This window comes from Pelecanus crispus, chromosome 10 (genome assembly GCF_030463565.1).
Source record: "Pelecanus crispus isolate bPelCri1 chromosome 10, bPelCri1.pri, whole genome shotgun sequence".
NCBI classification, from domain to species: Eukaryota; Metazoa; Chordata; class Aves; order Pelecaniformes; family Pelecanidae; genus Pelecanus; species Pelecanus crispus.
Window position 1 is genome coordinate 31,558,674 of NC_134652.1, and position 17,679 is coordinate 31,576,352.

General features: G+C 41.2%; 1 protein-coding gene across 1 annotated transcript; it reads left to right on the plus strand.

Moving 5' to 3' along the window:
* Positions 1–4,827: 4,827 nt before the first annotated feature.
* On the plus strand, positions 4,828–15,876 carry LOC104033289 (synaptotagmin-15). The gene is made up of 8 exons (XM_075717931.1): positions 4,828–4,834; positions 8,128–8,326; positions 9,026–9,168; positions 9,732–10,027; positions 10,846–11,016; positions 11,518–11,638; positions 14,260–14,439; positions 15,740–15,876. Exons 1-8 carry the CDS (start codon positions 4,828–4,830, stop codon positions 15,874–15,876), a joined length of 1,254 nt encoding a protein of 417 aa, XP_075574046.1.
* The last annotated feature ends 1,803 nt before the right edge of the window (positions 15,877–17,679 follow it).

The following is a 17,679-nucleotide window of genomic DNA, read 5'->3' on the forward strand; positions in this document are numbered from 1 at the left end:
TAGGCAACAGCAACAGTTTAAGCATACTAGAAGCAACAGGAAAAGGCAAAAGAAAGAGAAACATTCTGAGTTCCATAGAAGTGCTGATATGCAGACTTTACCTATGTTTACTTCCATATCAGCAGGTGTACTATAACACTGCTGAGAGGCCCTACAGAGAAAGCAAATACATTATGTGTTCACGTCTGTCAGGGTCTTCAAACACCTAGCAAAATACAAGTATCAAAGCATGGGGGGGGGGGCGGAATCTGTCTTGCACAGCATGTTCTGTGCAAGCTGTAGCAGTTTTTCATGTGCCCAAGGCTCCACTGACCAGTTCTGTGCCAGAAGGAAACTGGCAGGACAGATACACTCAGGTGGAAGGCTTGCGGAGGTCCAGAAAGCATTCTGCCTGCCTCTCCCTCAACATCAAGGTTAGCTGCAGTGTCGGGGGTTTTACTGGCCTAAGATGAAATACCAAAGTAGGAACCCAAACCCCTTAACTAGGTTAATGCTATCTTCCTCCTCCCCCCACCGCCTTCTTTTTTTTTGCTGTCTTTCTCCCTAGGCCCTTCTAGAGGCACCAAACATGGCAGCTTTTGAAGGTTTTTTCCTGTTGTCCGTGTTAGCCCCGTCTCTACGCCCACTTCATATCTGTAATTGTACTGGGACAGCTGTTCTGGATTGTAGCATGAGACACTCTGAGTTAGAGTGCTTAAAGGCAACTACCGTCAAGAGCAAAGCTGAGAGAAAACAATTCTGGCAGACTCCTTCCCTTCTGGATGCACTTACTCTCCCATTCCCATCTTTGCTTCTGAAATGAAACTAACAAATGACTCCCAGAATGAATCCAAAGGATATTTTATGACAGAATAGATCTTTCTTTCACATTTTCTTTTCTGAAACAGTCAATTATCCGTAGCCTGCTAAAGCTAAGAACTAGATGTTAGTCCAAGGCCAACAGTAGACTGTGGGAGAAATTCTTATCTCACTTACACAAGTGTGAATCTGGAGGAACTCCAGTTATTAAACAATCTATAAAATAAGGATAACAATAACTATTATTTCAAAAAGCTTTTGTGATGGTTAACTACCAGTAATTAATGCTACTGCAGAAATCAGGAGCCTGGGAATGAAAGGCACTATAGAAACCCTAAGTACTCATTATTTCTGCCATTCACAATTATGCTTCTCGATGTAATCTATTTGTTGTAGTTGGGGTGCCCCATCAATGCTCCCTGCAGACCCTAATCTATTATGTCCCTGACTGATACACCGGCCTGAATAAAATTACTAACATTTTAACTTGAAAAAAAGTCTACCTCTTTCTAGACACCATTCTAGCTGAAGGTACCACCAATGTGAAAGTCAAAATTCACAAATACAAGGAAGTGGGTGTGAAGGCAGTAGAACTTGAGTACATTTCACTTAAAATGCCTGGATTTAAAGATCATCCTAGGGCTGCCAAATGGGATTAAAATAATTTAAAAAAAGATAAAATTTTTAAAAATCCTTTCATTGAAATGGATCTGTTGCAACTTTAAGATTATTAATAAATTACAGTAGGGATTAGACTTTAGAGGGAAGCTGTCAACTGAATTATACTAGAATTACTTATTATTAGAAGGATCTACTGACACTTGTGATTCTACAGCTGTATCTTCTTTAAACATTTCTCTATCCTCTTTCACGGGGTGTTCCTACAAACAGCATTAAGTAATTACGTACAGTCAACTTCACTGTAAACAGAGTGGTATAAAAGGTGCCAAGTAAATATTTCACAAAAGATACCCAATTTAAAAAATACATACATTTCAATTTCACCCACTCTAGTGGAAATTATAAGAATATCATATGATAAACAATGCAAACTTGTTACTTAAGTTGGTGCCTCACGAGCAATGTGACAACACTGTTTTTAAATTAACACATTTTAGAAAACTGTTTTGCAACAGAATATTCTTCACCTTGAGTGTTCTGACTTTTTAATTCAATTCCTTGAGAGACTATAATCCATTTCCAGCTTTCCTTTCTACTTCCCAGAGGGTTTAAGGGCAACATTAGAGCAGATTTTCAGGCTTACCTTTTCTACACATCTCCTCCAGTGACCACATCTGCCTTTTCAGCATTAGTTTCAGCTTTGCCAATGCAAGAAGAAAGCCTCCACCGGAGCAGCCATAACAATGGTATCATCATTTCAGCGTTCAAAACAAGACTAAATAACTGCCACCAAAGCAAGGAAATCACCTATAAGCAAAGTGGTGTCAGGCACACGCATTAGAAACTACAGTATTTGGTATCTCCCCACATGAGTGATGCAATTTCATGAGAACTTCCCACCCCCACCCCCCCAAAAACCCCACAATAGGAATGTGCCATCAGAGTTAGAAAAACAGAACACAAAGGAAAACATACTTAAGAAATACATATTAGTATTTGGGGGCCTAACTCCTTACTTTTGTTGCTAATGCTACAAAAATCGTTAAAAAGTTGGGAGAATGCTTTACCCTGTATTCTAAACTAGGATGACTTGGTGATGATCCTGAAGTACGGTAAATATAATTTTGTAGTTACAAATGGAATTTTTCTGTGAGCTTTTAAAGGCCAAGGTTTTACTGTAAGAAGCACACTGAAAAATGCATACACGTTATGTTACAAAAAATGCACCAGAAACTTAGAATACTCATAGTACAACATCTAGGTTCACAAAACATTAAACTCTCAGCTTGCTCTCAGCTGTTCCAGAGATAATTTCTCTGAGAAAACAAAATTATTTTTCAAATCCAGCAGGTGAGAAACACAACTGAATAAATATTCAAGGCATCAACTGAGAGGCAGAGTGTGAATCAATCCTGGTCAAGGCCGGAATGTGCAGAATATGTATTTGTTAAGGCAATGCTATATACTTGAAATGAACAGACCTGTTACGATGCCCAAACCTAGGCAGGCAGTCTCTTAGGACATTTCCAGAGTTCTCTCTGATACAATAGTGGAGTTAGTAGTAGTACATGGAGTTTCCCCATGTGAACGTGGGCAGATCAATATCTTATATTCAAACTTAGAGCTGGGCTTTTAAAACAATATAGGAAAACATACCAGCTTCTGGCTGGAAGCAGTCAGGGCCATCACCAGACACACAGAGAACGCAGAGAAATATCCTTCCCCTGTTGCTCCTGGGCTCTCCTGTACTACGTGCTGGAAGCAGAAGCATTCAGACATGCGGCAAGCGGTATTTGCGTGTTTGGTTTATATTAATTAGTTTTAGTTCCTTCAAGTGTGGTGATGTATAGGATGAAACAAGGAGCCTGTAGAGAATTAGGGCTAGGAAAGAGGTTAATAATCAGAGATAAAGGTGGGTATAATTGTGTTCCTCAGGTCCTGTATTTATTTTGGTTTCCAACTGGTGCTAGAACTCAGCACAGAAAGTCTAGAGAACGAGAAGTTTGTGGTACAGCACAGAAGCAAAATTAACACTCCCCCGCGAGCAGCGCGGCTTGCATGGGAGATGGCGCATCGGGCCAGGGCCCTTTTAACTGGCCAGTAGCCTTCTGCAAAGCAGTCAGATGTCTAAAGCAACTTTACCCCTCCTCACGCAGACACAAAAGTGAGCTCAAGTGAGAACACTCTAATAGGAAGCAGACAGATGTTGGTCTTGCCAAGCAACTCAAAACTTCCAGTTGTCTCAAATTTGCTTATAGAGACTATGCTGACAAGTGCAAAACTACTGGGAAAAAGCCCTATACTTCAATATTACTACTAATTCAGTGTAGAAGTAAGAATAGCAAAAGCATCGACTATGCAATATTTACTTAATAGCTAACTATATAAAGACTGCAAAACTGAAATACATGAAGCTTTTTCTTTTTAAAGTAAAAATGATCTTAATACTTTCTTACTCACAGAGGACTCAAAAATGAATAGAAAAAGCTAACCATGCTACATCTACAGCCGGACATTTTAAACGCAATTAAAAGAATTGGAAGAGTCCACAGAAATGGAAGATGTTTCATTAGAATCCTACCGGTTTAATTCCCACGCATGTCTTTGGTTTTCAGACTAAACGGCACTGTGCGAAGGCATGCAATAGCTGTGAACAGAACAAGCGTGCCCAAAAGAAACAGTTGTTAAATTTAAGGTACGGATTCTTGTCATACTGACTGAGAAAGCAGCAAGCATTAGCAAAAAGTAGTGAAGGTGAATACTTTTGTTTCTGAACGAGGCATGAATAATTTTGTTTGTTAAGATCTGCTCGGTTATACTTAGTACACATGCAAGAGGTTAAAGATCATTACGTTTGTGAGTACAAGTAGGAAAAAGCGGTGACTGCAATTGCCTAAGGAGCCTTTTTCTGTGTTCCTTCGCGCTTATGCGTTTTGTCCCAAGTTTGGACCGAGCGCACGCTAATTTCTTGCCCACGGATTTCAGCACTAAGCTACGAACATCAGAGCCTTTTCCCACGCACAGTTCTCGTCGTGGAAGCTCTCTGGCACAGGCAGCGGCGCCCGGGCTGCTCCGGGGGCGGCGGCGGCACAAGGGCCTCCCCCCGCCCGGGCCGCGGGAGCCCCGCTGAGGCCGGGCCCGCTTCCCAACGCCTCCTTCCCTTCCTTTCCCGGCGGGAACCGGCGGCTCTCCCTGCCGCAGCCGGCTCTCCCTCCCTCCCGCTGCCGGAGCTCCGTGAGGCTGCGGGGCCGGGCCGGGGCCGCCCGCCCGGCAGCGGGGGGGGGGGGGGGGGGGGCGGGAGGGGCGGGGGCAGCCGCCGCCTGCCAGAGGCGGCCAGGCGGGCCCGGGGGGCTGCGATGGGACGGCTCCGCCGGCGGGACCGCAGGAGCCCCAGCGCCCCGAGCAGCCATGGCCGGTAAGTGCCGGGGCCGGGGGGGAGGGAGGGAGGGCGGGCGGGCAGGCTCGGCTCGGCACCTCCCGGCACGGGACCCCCGGACCCCCCCCCCCCCGCTATTGCTTCCCCAAAGTTGTGGGGTGAGAAATGAAGTCAAAGCTGCCCCCGAAGTCCGGGGCCGTAAAGCCAGCCGACCCCCTCCTGGAGCCGCTGAGGAAAAGCCTGCAGCCCGCCGGGCCCCCCGCCCTTCGCTCGGCTCTGTCAGGCGGGCACCGCAGGGCAAAGGCTTTACCCCCCACCCCAAACAATTTGGTTTATGCTCTGCGTATGCCTGTACTGATAATGTTGATAAAGCTGAGAACTTATACCGGGGTTAAAGCTTGTGATGGAGAACTGCCTGGTCGTAACTCCGAAAGGCTTACTGCCGAGTTTAAGCAAAGCCAGTTAAAAGCGTATCGTCAGACACTAAGCAAAAAGGGGATCGGGTCCCGAAGGAGACAGATGACGACCACCAACATTGCCCTGCGCTAGGATAAACCTGGTACCTTCTAACGGTGGACAGTCCCCCAGCACAGGCCCCTTGGAGACCAAGCGGTCCAACAGGTCTCTTCCATCTCCAGCTGCCATGATCCTGTACCACAGCAGAATACAATACATCAGTTTCTCATCATGGCAGGTAGTTATTTAAAAAGATACATATTTCCCCCCTGGATTTAACACACAATGGATTTAACTTATCTCAATGGTCAATTTTGTGACTAGTGCTACATTGTGCCCTAAGCTGCTGGTTCTGTTGCTGATCTAATCAGATAAGATGGACTAAAAGCGAGCCAAATTCTCCTTACCCTCAGTAAATCAGAGGTAGCTTTGCTGAAGTAGGTAAAACTTTTCTTTACGCCTACCACTGTGTAAAAATAAAACAGCAGAACTTGAGCCAATGGCAGTGGGTGGGTCATAAATATTTAACATCACTCTGCAGTGAACAAATTCAGTTCGTTAAACTTATTAGTGGAGAGATTGGAAACTCATTCTCTTACTCCAAAATCGGTGCACAGCTGCTGTACTGTACTGTATGTTGCATTACAGTGCACCTGAGCTTACTGTCCCGAATGGTAAATGGTGACAAACTGGGTATGGGGGAATGCGGGACTGCTGCCGAGAGCGTTAAAGGCTTGGGAATGGAGGGGACAAGTTAAACAGAGTCCTGTTGAGCTGCTTGAAATGTTAACCTTTAAGATACCTCTGTCAGACAGTAAAACCACCAGCCATATAAACATTTTTATTGTTGATAGTACACCTGTATGAAGTGAACCATTAGTTTCTATTATGTTCATGGGCATTAAACTAAAGCATTTTTTCTGCATCTGGCCTTCTAAGCTGTAATAAAATGGCAAGCTGACTGAAGACATTACTTGAGCACGCCCTACAAAACTAAGGGGAACACACACACAGAATTTCCATGCTCAGGACTGCATTTGTTACACATTTCCTCATACTGTGCATTCTTATGAAAGAAAACTCAGTTACCAGTGTAGCACAACCAGACTTGTCTCTGTATGACTATTAACACATACCAAATAGGTACTTGTCTCCCGGTTCCTCAGAATGAGTCTTGTACTAATACTATTGTACTAATAGCCTGGCTAAGTGCTGAAGCCTATTCAGCCCACCTACCAGTTGCAAGGACAGGAAAATGCCTGTTGTGCGGTACAGCTGTGAGCAGGGTGGCTGCTCCATGGTGCTGGGAGCCATGAGTGGTTATATGACTCATGGGGAAGCAGCCAGCCAATTCCTGCAGGGAGCACACCTGGAGGGGAGCTGCAAAAATAAGTTGGCTCCTATGCCTGTACCAAAGGCAGAAAAATGCGATAGGATCAGATAAAGGCCTTTGAGGCACTATGGCCAGGCTAATTTTATAGCACAAGGTATTTACATAAGTGTTCTGTGGCTGAAGGACATTTCATATCACTCATTGCAACATGGCAACAGCAAAAAAGATCAGTAATACATGTATTTGCAACTCACTTCCTATACTCTTTATAGCTCTAATCAATGAACTGTGTCAAATTAGTTCTGAATTCTTATTCAAAACTACTAGTAGTGTTGACTGATTATTTTGTGCTTGTATTGTCTTTATTTACTTGTACCAGTGTACAGAGGTAGCTAACTGCAAGGTATCTACCAAGCACAGACAGATAAAAAGGAGAAAGGAATAAAGCATAACCACAGTTATCTCTACCTAAAAGCAGAGAAGAGGGGAAAAAAGTCAGTACCAGCTGAGAGAAGGCCCGGTCGCTTTGTTGCTTCAGTTTCAGGGGAGACGCTACGAACTGGCAGTACACGGTACCCACCTGATCCTGAGCTGCCTCCCATGGCTGCAGGGTGGAAGATAATTCTGCCATTTGGGCTCGTTTGCAAACAGAGGATATTCTGGTAGGATCAATTCTCAGCTGAGACCTAGTCACATCTCAATGCACCAGTACTAGTCAGTGGCAGGCCAAGACAGGCTGGGTATAAGGTACAGTGCAGACGTGGTCTTTCCAGCCTTTCACTCTAGCATAGTCAGCAAACATGAGACAACGTGAACTGAGCCCATTAGCAATTGTCTACCCTTGGTCTAGTGAGAAATTCTCACAACAGAATTCCTCGTATTTGTATTAAAGACATTTATTAAGTTTTCAATTTTATTAGTGTGAAAAAAAAACCAAACCCCAAATTACACAAGATTTGGTTTTATCTGAAGTAATCAAGATTCAGGAAACAGTGCTTAACGGATACTTAAGTTTGACTTAAGATCAGGAAACACATGCATCCTTAGAAAGAAAACAACCCAGAGCTTCGCTTTGTTCCTTGTGCCAGCATCTAGTCTCAGTTCAACATAGATGAATAGTTGGAAGAACAAACCAAACCAAAATAATGGTACCTTTTGTATTAGGTGCTCCTGGGTTTTCTTCTTCTGTTATGAAAGCTCTAGCACTTCTGCCATGCTAAGGTAAATGCTTATGCTAATGTAAAATAAAAGCCCAAACAACTCTTAGGGTTTGGGATTTTTTTCTTGTCTATAGTCTCTTACATTGCAGTCATTGCCAGCATATCTGAACGCTTTCTAATCTCTCACTGCTGATGTCAAACATCTTCAGGTTTTGCATCATGCTGTAACCAAACACAAAAAGGTGCACATGAGCAGAATGTTTGATTTAAAAATCATTTTGGAATGTAGATCAATTTGTCAGCTTTAATACTCCTGTCTACCCCCAAAACATACATAACTTTGATCCTCCTATGATGCTTTATGTGCTTCTATGTTTGAACAGAACAAGCAGTTGCTATTGCTGGGGGAGTAATAGGAGGGATCCTTTTATTTGTTCTCATTGGAATAACTGCATACCTGCTCTGGAAGAAATTTTGCTGCCTCTTTTCTTATGAAAAGCTCACCAGTCCTGTCAAAACAACAAATGCAAAAGCCTTTTTTCAGGACCAGTCAACTTCTGAAATTCAACCACAAAGCACAAGGTACATATTTTTGTTTTGTTTGTAAAGCATACACTATTGGTAATTTATTTCAACTCATGAAATCTCAAATGAGGGGGTGATCTAAATATATGCACATACAGAAATAAACAAGACCCCTAAATTATATGAAAACATTAGTCATGTTCTGTTTTGTTCCTTTAGGAAAATAATACTTTCTGTAACTATGAATGCAATGATTATTTCTGATTTATGTAAAAGAGATAATACATTCAAGTATAACTGATGCATGGATAGCTTTATCTGTTACCTAGACAAATTCGACCAATGTTCCAGAGTCATTCTTGGTGATCTCATAATGAAGCATCTGAGAACCAACCAACAGGACTTCAGTTCAGAAAGGAGACTCTCTTAGAAAGTTCATTACTGCAGGGCTTTGGGGCTCTAAAACAAGCAGCTGCAGTTAATTCTTTCTTTCCTTTCCAAGATCAATTGTAAAGGAGAAGAAAGGGAAAAAAGTGAGGGATCTGTCTGAAGAATTAAGATCTGATGTCCCTCGCTGGACCTCTAGGCATTATACAAATAAAATCAATTGCAAAAAAATGGGTATTTATCTTTTCTACCTATGCATCTCATAGAATTTTTACAAAATTGTAAGAGAAGAACAGTAAACTTGCTGTTACCAAGTTTGGTTTCCATATTTAAACGAGAAGAGTCAGTAGCTGTTGTTGTCTTGCGCAGATCCCGAAGCGTTCCATTCATCGTTCCACCAACACTGCACGGGCGAGACTGGATTAACCTGACGAGCGAAGAACAGGTTCAGGAGGACAGTGACCCCTACATGATTCCTCAGCCTGGGCCACGCTCATCGTTTCATTCTTTGGGTATGGAATTGCAAAAATGGGACTCTTTGAGGGTACTCTTTTAAAGGGTAACTTTATTATGAAGCACATTTATTGGGGGCATACCAGACAGTGTTAGACAGTGCAAGCCCTAAACACTGTATCTATATATGTGCTTTATATATATAGGAATTGGGCCAGAATGTAGCCATTCTGGTCCCACTGCTGTGGGACCTTGCACGTACGGCAGACAAAGCACTCTCTCCTTCTGTGTTTGGTAAAGGCACAACAGCAGTGTAAGTGTAACTCAGGAAGTATCTGATTGCTGTCCCCAGAAAGAGCAGAGTGACCAGTTGCAGACTGCAACAACAAATACCCAAAACTATCAAGGTACAGTCATAGGAATAAGAGAAAGAAAAGCAGAGCAGTGCAGCCTACAACTACTCCCCCAAATTTGAGGGAAAAGGAATTAAAATACCAAGTTTATGCAAACCAGATTGTTAATAAAGAGATTAGTGTGATTTCCCTAATACAGCAGTGGTTATAAAAGCGCCTGCTAAAGTCTTGAGACTAACCTGAGGGTGCTTGTTTTTTATTTTGTGAAGCTGGAGCTTATGTTGTAGGGACCATTAACCCAGAGCTGTACAAGTTTCCTGAAGACAAAAGCGAGACGGATTTTCCTGAAGGCAACATTGGCCGCCTCTGGTTCTCCATAGAATATGAGCACAAGTCAGAAAGGCTCCTCGTCTCCTTGATTAAAGTCAGAAAGCTGCAGCCTCCTGCCGATTCCTGTAGTCCATTTGTGAAAATCTACTTGCTGCCTGATGAAAGAAGCTACTTGCAGTCCAAAACAAAACGCAAAACCCTTAACCCTCAGTTTGATGAAAACTTTGTTTTTCAGGTACTTTTCCATTTGATGAAGCAGATTTTTGTTTGCAAATATTGACTTGTCAAACTACAGTACATGTTTTGTGAAAAGTAATTTTCCTACAACCTTCTACCAAGATACAAGTCATTTCCACTGGAGATGGGATTTATTACTGGGGCTTCTGGAGATCCTGGGCTACTTAAGTCTGTGGCTCCAGACCTGACCTTACTTGTGGTCTGCACCAAAGTTGAGGATTCCAGAACTTGCCCTGGGAATGATGAAAACTCCAGTTTGAACTGTGGCTCAGCAGTTCAGCCCAGCAGCTCTATAAGTGCAGAAGCAACCTGTACTGAACTGATGCTTTCATAGCTTTTAGTTTCTTTGCTGTGGAAGTGGGCTAGTATACCTGTGTCTGGTATACTATTTGTATAGTGCTGTAAAGCTACGAGCTTGGCTCCCTATGCCAAGAGGCTTTGAGCAGGTATCACAAGACAAAAGCTTTAAAACCAAAAAAATTTGTGTTTCAGACAACTGAAAAATGAATGTTTACAGGTTTCTAAACACTTGTGCCTAGAAGTGAATGCATCATATAACGCTAGATCTATATACATTGGAAAACCACCAGCTAACTTTACATTTTTGAAGTGAACTCACTCTGGTTTAGCTTGGATCTTTAGACTCCCACATAGCTAAAACTTTAGGCAAATTAAGAAAGTGGACTTCAAATAATTAAAGGAAATCTCCACCTACCTTTAACACACTTTGAAAAATTCTTCCTTTGAAGTCATGCTAGAGTAGAAAAGTCTCACATGTTCTATAATTATTAATATATTCTTCCTTTTCCTGTACAGGTTTCCAGTAAAATGTTGCTCCAAAGGACTCTGAAGTTTTTGGTTTATCATGTCGATAAACAGAAGAAGCATCATCTCCTAGGCCAAGTTATGTTCCCACTGAAAAATGGAACATTAACTGATGACAACAAACTAGTCATATGGAGAGATCTGGAGAAAGAAAACTTGGAGGTATGTGATACCAGGCTGCTTGGTATTGTGGAACTTCTGTCATCTTAAAAGCTTTGGAGGGGTACAGCTGAAGTAGAAGTACGCTGTATCAAATACATCAAATGTAAAAGTATTTGATAAACATTTGGAATCAAAATTCCCATCTTGCCAACCTGTGGATCCATAGCTGTTGTACGGGGATTATCCAGCTGCTCAGAAACAGTCATCAGTTAGGGGACAGCTACATAAGAGAGCACCTTTTGTTGTTTGCCTTTGTTTTGGATTAGTAAGAACAGAAAAAAGCAGAAGGGGCAAGGAAATAGGCATCACCTGGAAGAGATAGGAATTCAAAGGTTCAAGAAGGCTGATTAATTGGTTCTATCAAGTGTCACAACAGCATGAATAAAGCCATTGCAATTCACTCACATGCCTCCGTGTGGCAGAAGCTTTTCTCCCCCCCTTTGTCTGTGTGAAGAGAGAGTTTTTCAGATATATTTGACAAGTGTTCTTCTGCTTCCAAAGCCTCCTTCAGACTCTGGCGATATCCAGTTCTCCCTCAGCTACAATGACTACCTGGGCCGTCTCACTGTAGTGGTTCTGAGGGCAAGGGGATTAAAGCTCCAGGAGGAGAGCCATGCTGTCAGTAAGTTGTGATTTCCTCTCTGCTATCAGCTCCAGAATTCCTGTTTTAATTTGCTCCTTCCTCATCTGTCCATCCAGGCTTGCACTGAGTGACTCTGAAAAGAACAAATATACATCTGGGTGATTTAATCTGAGTGGAAACAAGCCATACTTTGTTACTGGGGTAATTAGATTTTGATAGCTCAGTTCTGCTGCGTTTTGGTTTTGTTTCAAAATAAATGGTTCGTCTCGTGTTATCAGTAGCATTTTTTTTCTCCTGCTTTAATACAGTGAGCAACATCCCTTTGCTGCACTCCAATGCAGAGAATTCTAGTGATTGCAGCGGCATTTCAGGGGATATTGACATTAACAGAATTGCCTCAAGGCAAAAGCCCAGAGCTAAGGGCTGCAGGAAAACCACTTACGCTGAACAGTTGTCCTGGGGAGAACTGGACTGGGAAAAGGTTCCCATTTTAGGACAGCCTGTCCCTTGTTCAAAGGACCATGGCACGGAGTCATAATTTTTCTCCCTTACTGCAGTGGGTGTTTTCCTGGTACATCATGCTCATGTGTCCCTGGCCTCAGAGATGTTGAATGTAGAGATTACCTCAAAATGCTGTTTAAAATCTAAACACTCAAAGCAAAAATCGATGGAAGAACCAAATTGTCTTTGAATCTGTAGTCATTTTTTTTTGAAGGGCTTTGAAACTAAACAGTATAAAGACAAAATACACCCAGCAGTTAAAAAGAAAAGACATTTAGTTCCCCATATACACACATCAACTGTGAACGTTTTTTTGAGGTTTGAGTGGGCTGTTACCTGGACGTATAACTTTAGAAATCATGCCCTCTAAATGAGTAAATCTGCATTCATAATGTTAGAGATAAATTTGCTCTGTTCAGGGTGAAACCCATAAATGAAGAAATGCACAGTAAAATGATGAGAATATAGATGTTTCCAACAAGCAGAATCAAATCCTGTGCACTTGTTGAAAGAGAAAGATATTACAGAATGTATTAGTTTGAGAAAACAAATAACTAAGATAAGGATGCCCAGAAAGAACATGACCGGTTTGTGGCAGATGAACAAAGCAGCATCATGAACTAAGAGCAAATGTTCTAATTTTGCATCATCCTAATAGCTTTACAAGGGAAGGAGAACACACTTCTTAATACATCATGTCTCTGCCTGCAGGTTGTTGTGAAGTACATTAATCTGCCATGTAATTTTAGTGCTGATATACTTCAGGTTATCATAATAAGCAAGAGTCATGAGCACACTCTGGAAGGAGGAGCTGCCAGAAGGTGATTCTCCAGAACACATCACTAAGAAAAAAAAGGGAAAATGAAATAAACTCAGTGTTTTTTCCTTTGAATGCCCTTCAAGTATGATTTAGGGTCCACAGATTCTCTGGTAAATCCTGAAGAAACTGGAATAAAAAGTTTTCTATATTAACATGGATTAGTGCAACACTAATCTTTGATGGAAAATATGCAGTATAGGACAGCAAGAAGAAATTTATTTTTAGATTCAAATTACTGAATTAAATGTATTAAGAAGTAATAAGAAAGTAATGAAAAGTCAGACTTTGTGCAAGTAGTTTACATAGTAACTCTTTCCATATATAGCACTCGGGTAGCAGCTCTGTCACAAGAAAGTCTGTTCTGCTAATCCTGCACCCTCTGAAACAGTAATGAGAGCCTACGGGAACTGTGGAAATAACGAGGAGACATTAGGAGTCTGTCCATGCTGTCTCAGTCCTGACACTTATCATTTTTGCTATACAGATGAACCTTAAACTGAATAGCAGGGAGTAGTAAACACATTAGCAGCACGGAATCTATTACGGCTTCACTGGAAAAGAACAAATCTTTAGCCATCAATTAAGATGCAATTTCTACATGCTTGTCACTAAGTTTTGTAGAAGTGTAGGGAGGAATGGAAAATTTCAGGCTACTTTGGATCTCATTGTCAAAAATCTACTGAGTAAGACCACAGTGCAATACAGGTCCCCTTCAGGAAGCAAAGCAAAATTTTTTTATTGTTCTGTTCCCACACTCACACACAATTTTTGTAATATTTTCTGGAAGAAAGCAGAGATCATTGATCTCTTCCTCAAATTTTCTACAGAATCCCTTACCACAGGGCTCAAAGTCATTAGTAAAACCTTTTGTTTAAGGATTCTTCTTTGACTAGGAGAATCTGTTCCCCTGAAGCATATCCAATCCAAGCGCAGGCTGCAGCTCCACAGCGTGGCTCCTCCCTCACAGCCTCCCTTGTGTTGGATCAATCATGGGATCAAATATACGAAATTAACTACTGACCCAACAAACTAAGCCTTCAAAAAAGTCTCCATCAGATGAAGGGAAGGCACAGGAATATAAGACCAAGGGATGCAGGGTAAGAATATGACTGCTCCTTTTAACAGCTCTTAAATTGGAAAGCGCGCTGCAAAACTGCACCCCAAGTACTTTGTGTACTCCCTGCTTAATGTTATGTATTGCCATTCTGCCATGTATGTTTCATGAATCATTCATGATCTAATTTTATACTTAATATTGACTCCTGAAGGCAAGAAATTCCTTAAGCCTTCTCCCAACTGCCTCTGATGTATTTTCTTCTTGAATTTCTTTTTCTCCAAGGTGTGTATGTCAAAGTCTCACTAATGAACCATAATAAATTCATCAAAACTAAAAAGACAGCAGCTGTTCTGGGATCTCCCAATCCAGTGTACAATGAAACCTTCAGTTTCAAGGCAGATCAGACAGAGCTGGATACAGCGAGCCTGAGTCTATCTGTGCTACAGAGTATCAAGGGAGAAAGTAAGCTATTTAAATTATTACAGTTAAGGTGCCATAAATCTCTTCCATATTGCAGAGATATTTAAACATGGGAGGAACTAATTCCTTTTCAGCAATAATCATAAAACATATAAAAGGTTTGGGGTATTTCACAGGCTGTTTCTTTAAAAAGCAGAACAACTTATTTGCAGTAAGTGTATGTCTCTTTCAGAGGCTAAAGATACATTTAGTGGAAGACATGAATAAAATAACTGTAGGCTAGTCACTGTCAGTACAGGGTGTTGTACTTTTGTTTCATTCTGATATCCTAAGAAAAGAAGCTTATGCAATTATGTTCTGTGAACACTTGTGTGTATAATCCCCAACCCCCAAAATTTTGAAGCCATTCATTGTTCCTAACCAAATCTGAAAGAGGAATAGGAATTTTAATTATCACAGCAGTTCAAACACTGAGAAAGAAGAAAGAGAGATTACAGTCATCCCTGCTCCCTGGCAGAAAACCTGATGCTTGAACCTCTTACTAATTGTCAGAGAATCCATCCAGGAGTTCTGCTTAGAGAAGCAAGTCAGAATTCACTGCTCACAAGAAAAACATCTTCCCTACAGTGCAAATATGATCGCAGTAATGAAACATTAATACCCTCATTTGGATTCATACACTCCTAAAAAAATTCCTTTAGGTGAGATTTTGGGCAAGTGCTTTGGCTTTGAGGATTGACAAGAACTAGGATCAGTACTGGAGTCTTTCATCATTTTCACCTGTGGACAGCCAAACACTTTACAAGCATTCTGAAGTTCATGTAAGGCAGGTTCAAATTATTTTCCCCATCCATAGCTGGAAAGTTCAGGCATGAAGAAAAATTTGCTCATTGGGAGAGGGTGGTCAGTGGCAACACACATATTGTGACTCCCAGCTCTCTCAGTAACTAACTCTATTCTTTCCCAAGCTGGAGCATCATATGAATCCTACTAAGGTTGCTGATGCCCAAAAGTAGGGCACACTTCCACAGTACGCTGGAGGTAGAGGGGCTGGGCAGATACAGCTCTGTGTGCCTTAAACTGATTCTAGTTCAGAGTGCAGGCAATAGGGTAGGCCTGAACTAAACGCCCACTTTCTGCCCGCTTTTAATGCTGAATCTTAGCACATAGAAACTACGGAACTTGAAAGCTAGAGTGAATTCCTTGATGAAAATTTTTGTTTAAAAATAACTTTCAGAACATGCATTACTTAGAGAAATACAAGTTAATATTCTAATTTTTGTAAGGATTTCAGTGACACACTTAGAGGTGTTAATCACTAACTGCTTTCTTTTTTCCCCAGAAACGCATCTGCTAGGACGCGTAGTAGTTGGGCCTTTCATGTACACCCGCGGCAAAGAACTAGAACACTGGAATGAAATGATCAGCAAGCCCAAGGAGTTGGTTAAACGATGGCATGCTCTCTGCCACAGCATGTAAACAGCATGGATTAAAAAAACCAACCTTAAAATGGGAAAGCTCTCACTATCTTTCATAATCTAATGATAAAGCATACAAAATCTTTGACTGTTTTACACTCCTAAATAGACAAGAACAAAATAAGTAAATGGTTTCCTTGCCCAAACGCGAAGAGAAGACTTGGTCCCTGCTAGGCTAGAACTCTATCTTTCCTCTCTTCAAAACATATTTCCAATGTAATTATATACAGCAGAGTAAACAAAATAGGAAGACAAACATGATCTCCCAGTATTAGTTATTTTGACTAATAAATTCCAGTTCTCGGTCATGAGTTCTGGGCACAAACAGTCATCCAACATGTGGCTAGAACCCAAAATGACCTAAGAATTGTCAATGATGATACCAGGCCTAACTGTCCACTGCATTGCATCACCACAGAGTAGCTTCACCAAAAGGGATGGAAGCCCAGTAAGCATGCCAAAACAGACAAAGCCCAAAAGATGTTGACTGACTAAGTTTACAATTTATTTAGAATAGCACCATTATAGTTAAAACCTCCTTTGAATGTGAATGGTGGAAAGTACTGAGTGTTTATTGATCAAGAACCTGTTCACGTCCCTCGGCACAGTGCACTTCTTGCAGTGATTCAGTTGGATGTTTTCAGCTGACCCCAATGTACAACACTGTGTTGACACTAAGGGAGAAGCAGAAAAGAAGTCCTGAAGTCACAGATGACTGGAGGCTTGCAGAAGTACTGGAGTACTCTGAGAAAGTAATACAAGGGACCTGTCCTGTCCTTCTATATTTCTCCCTAAACATGTCTCTGCTGGACACAGAGCACTGATTACAAGAACTTTGGGTTTGACTTAGTATGACCATTCTTACGTTGAAAATCCAAACAGCTTAAGCCCCCAGGACATATGTCTGTTTTAGTGGCAGAGTTTTCTTCATTAAGTAAATTGCTGTTTTGTAAAACAAATCAGAGTGATTATTTTTAATTAAAATAAAACAAATAGGACATTCTTCTCTTCTTGATTGTTCACTGGGGACCTGAACTCTGTACCTTTCACGCCATACAGTCATAAGCCAGACATACAGACTATTGCAGCAAAACATTTTGTACAATTATGTTCCAAGAGGACCATAATATCTGCAGCTGAAATAAAGCCACCTTCCTTTCAAACAGGATACAATGTTAATTAATTCAATGTATTATAAAAATGAGGCTTCTCTGGGGAGATGAGAACACTTTCCATTTTGATAGTATTGTTATTATCTAAAGGAAATATTATGAATAAGAATACATCTGAGAGGAATTGTAAGATAACAGACTCCACTTCACCTGATCCCCCATTTGAAATGTTACACAGTACCCTCCAGGCCATCTTGCCAACTGCACCACTGGATACAAGATGAGCCTAGACTTGTTACATTTAGTTGAATTTTACAAAATGTTCTTCCTCATTGTTTCTCTGTTAAACGGCAGCACCCCCAACCCCAAAGAGCTGTTTTCAAATTTTACTCCTACAAAACCACTGAAAACCAATTTAATTGGCAACATGTTCAATCTGGGAAGGAAAACTAGATGTAAACTCTATGATAACTATCTTACTATGATAAAGCAATTTTACCAAATACATTATGTCCCTTTTCATGATTTAAGTCATACCAATAAACATTAAAGATCTTAAAAATAAACTGTTAAGAATGTTTCAGACAGTTATGTTTACGAGCTTGTGCAGGAAGATGCATGTAATATCCAGTGTCTATTAACATAAATACCTCTAAAGGGGGAAGGAAGTCATCTGTGACTTGATGTACAGT

Coding starts and splice junctions, on each gene's coding strand:
- LOC104033289 (XM_075717931.1), top strand. Junction 8,327..9,025: donor ATTCAACCACAAAGCACAAG/GTACATATTTTT, acceptor TGTCTTGCGCAG/ATCCCGAAGCGTTCCATTCA. Junction 14,440..15,739: donor ACAGAGTATCAAGGGAGAAA/GTAAGCTATTTA, acceptor TTTTTTCCCCAG/AAACGCATCTGCTAGGACGC.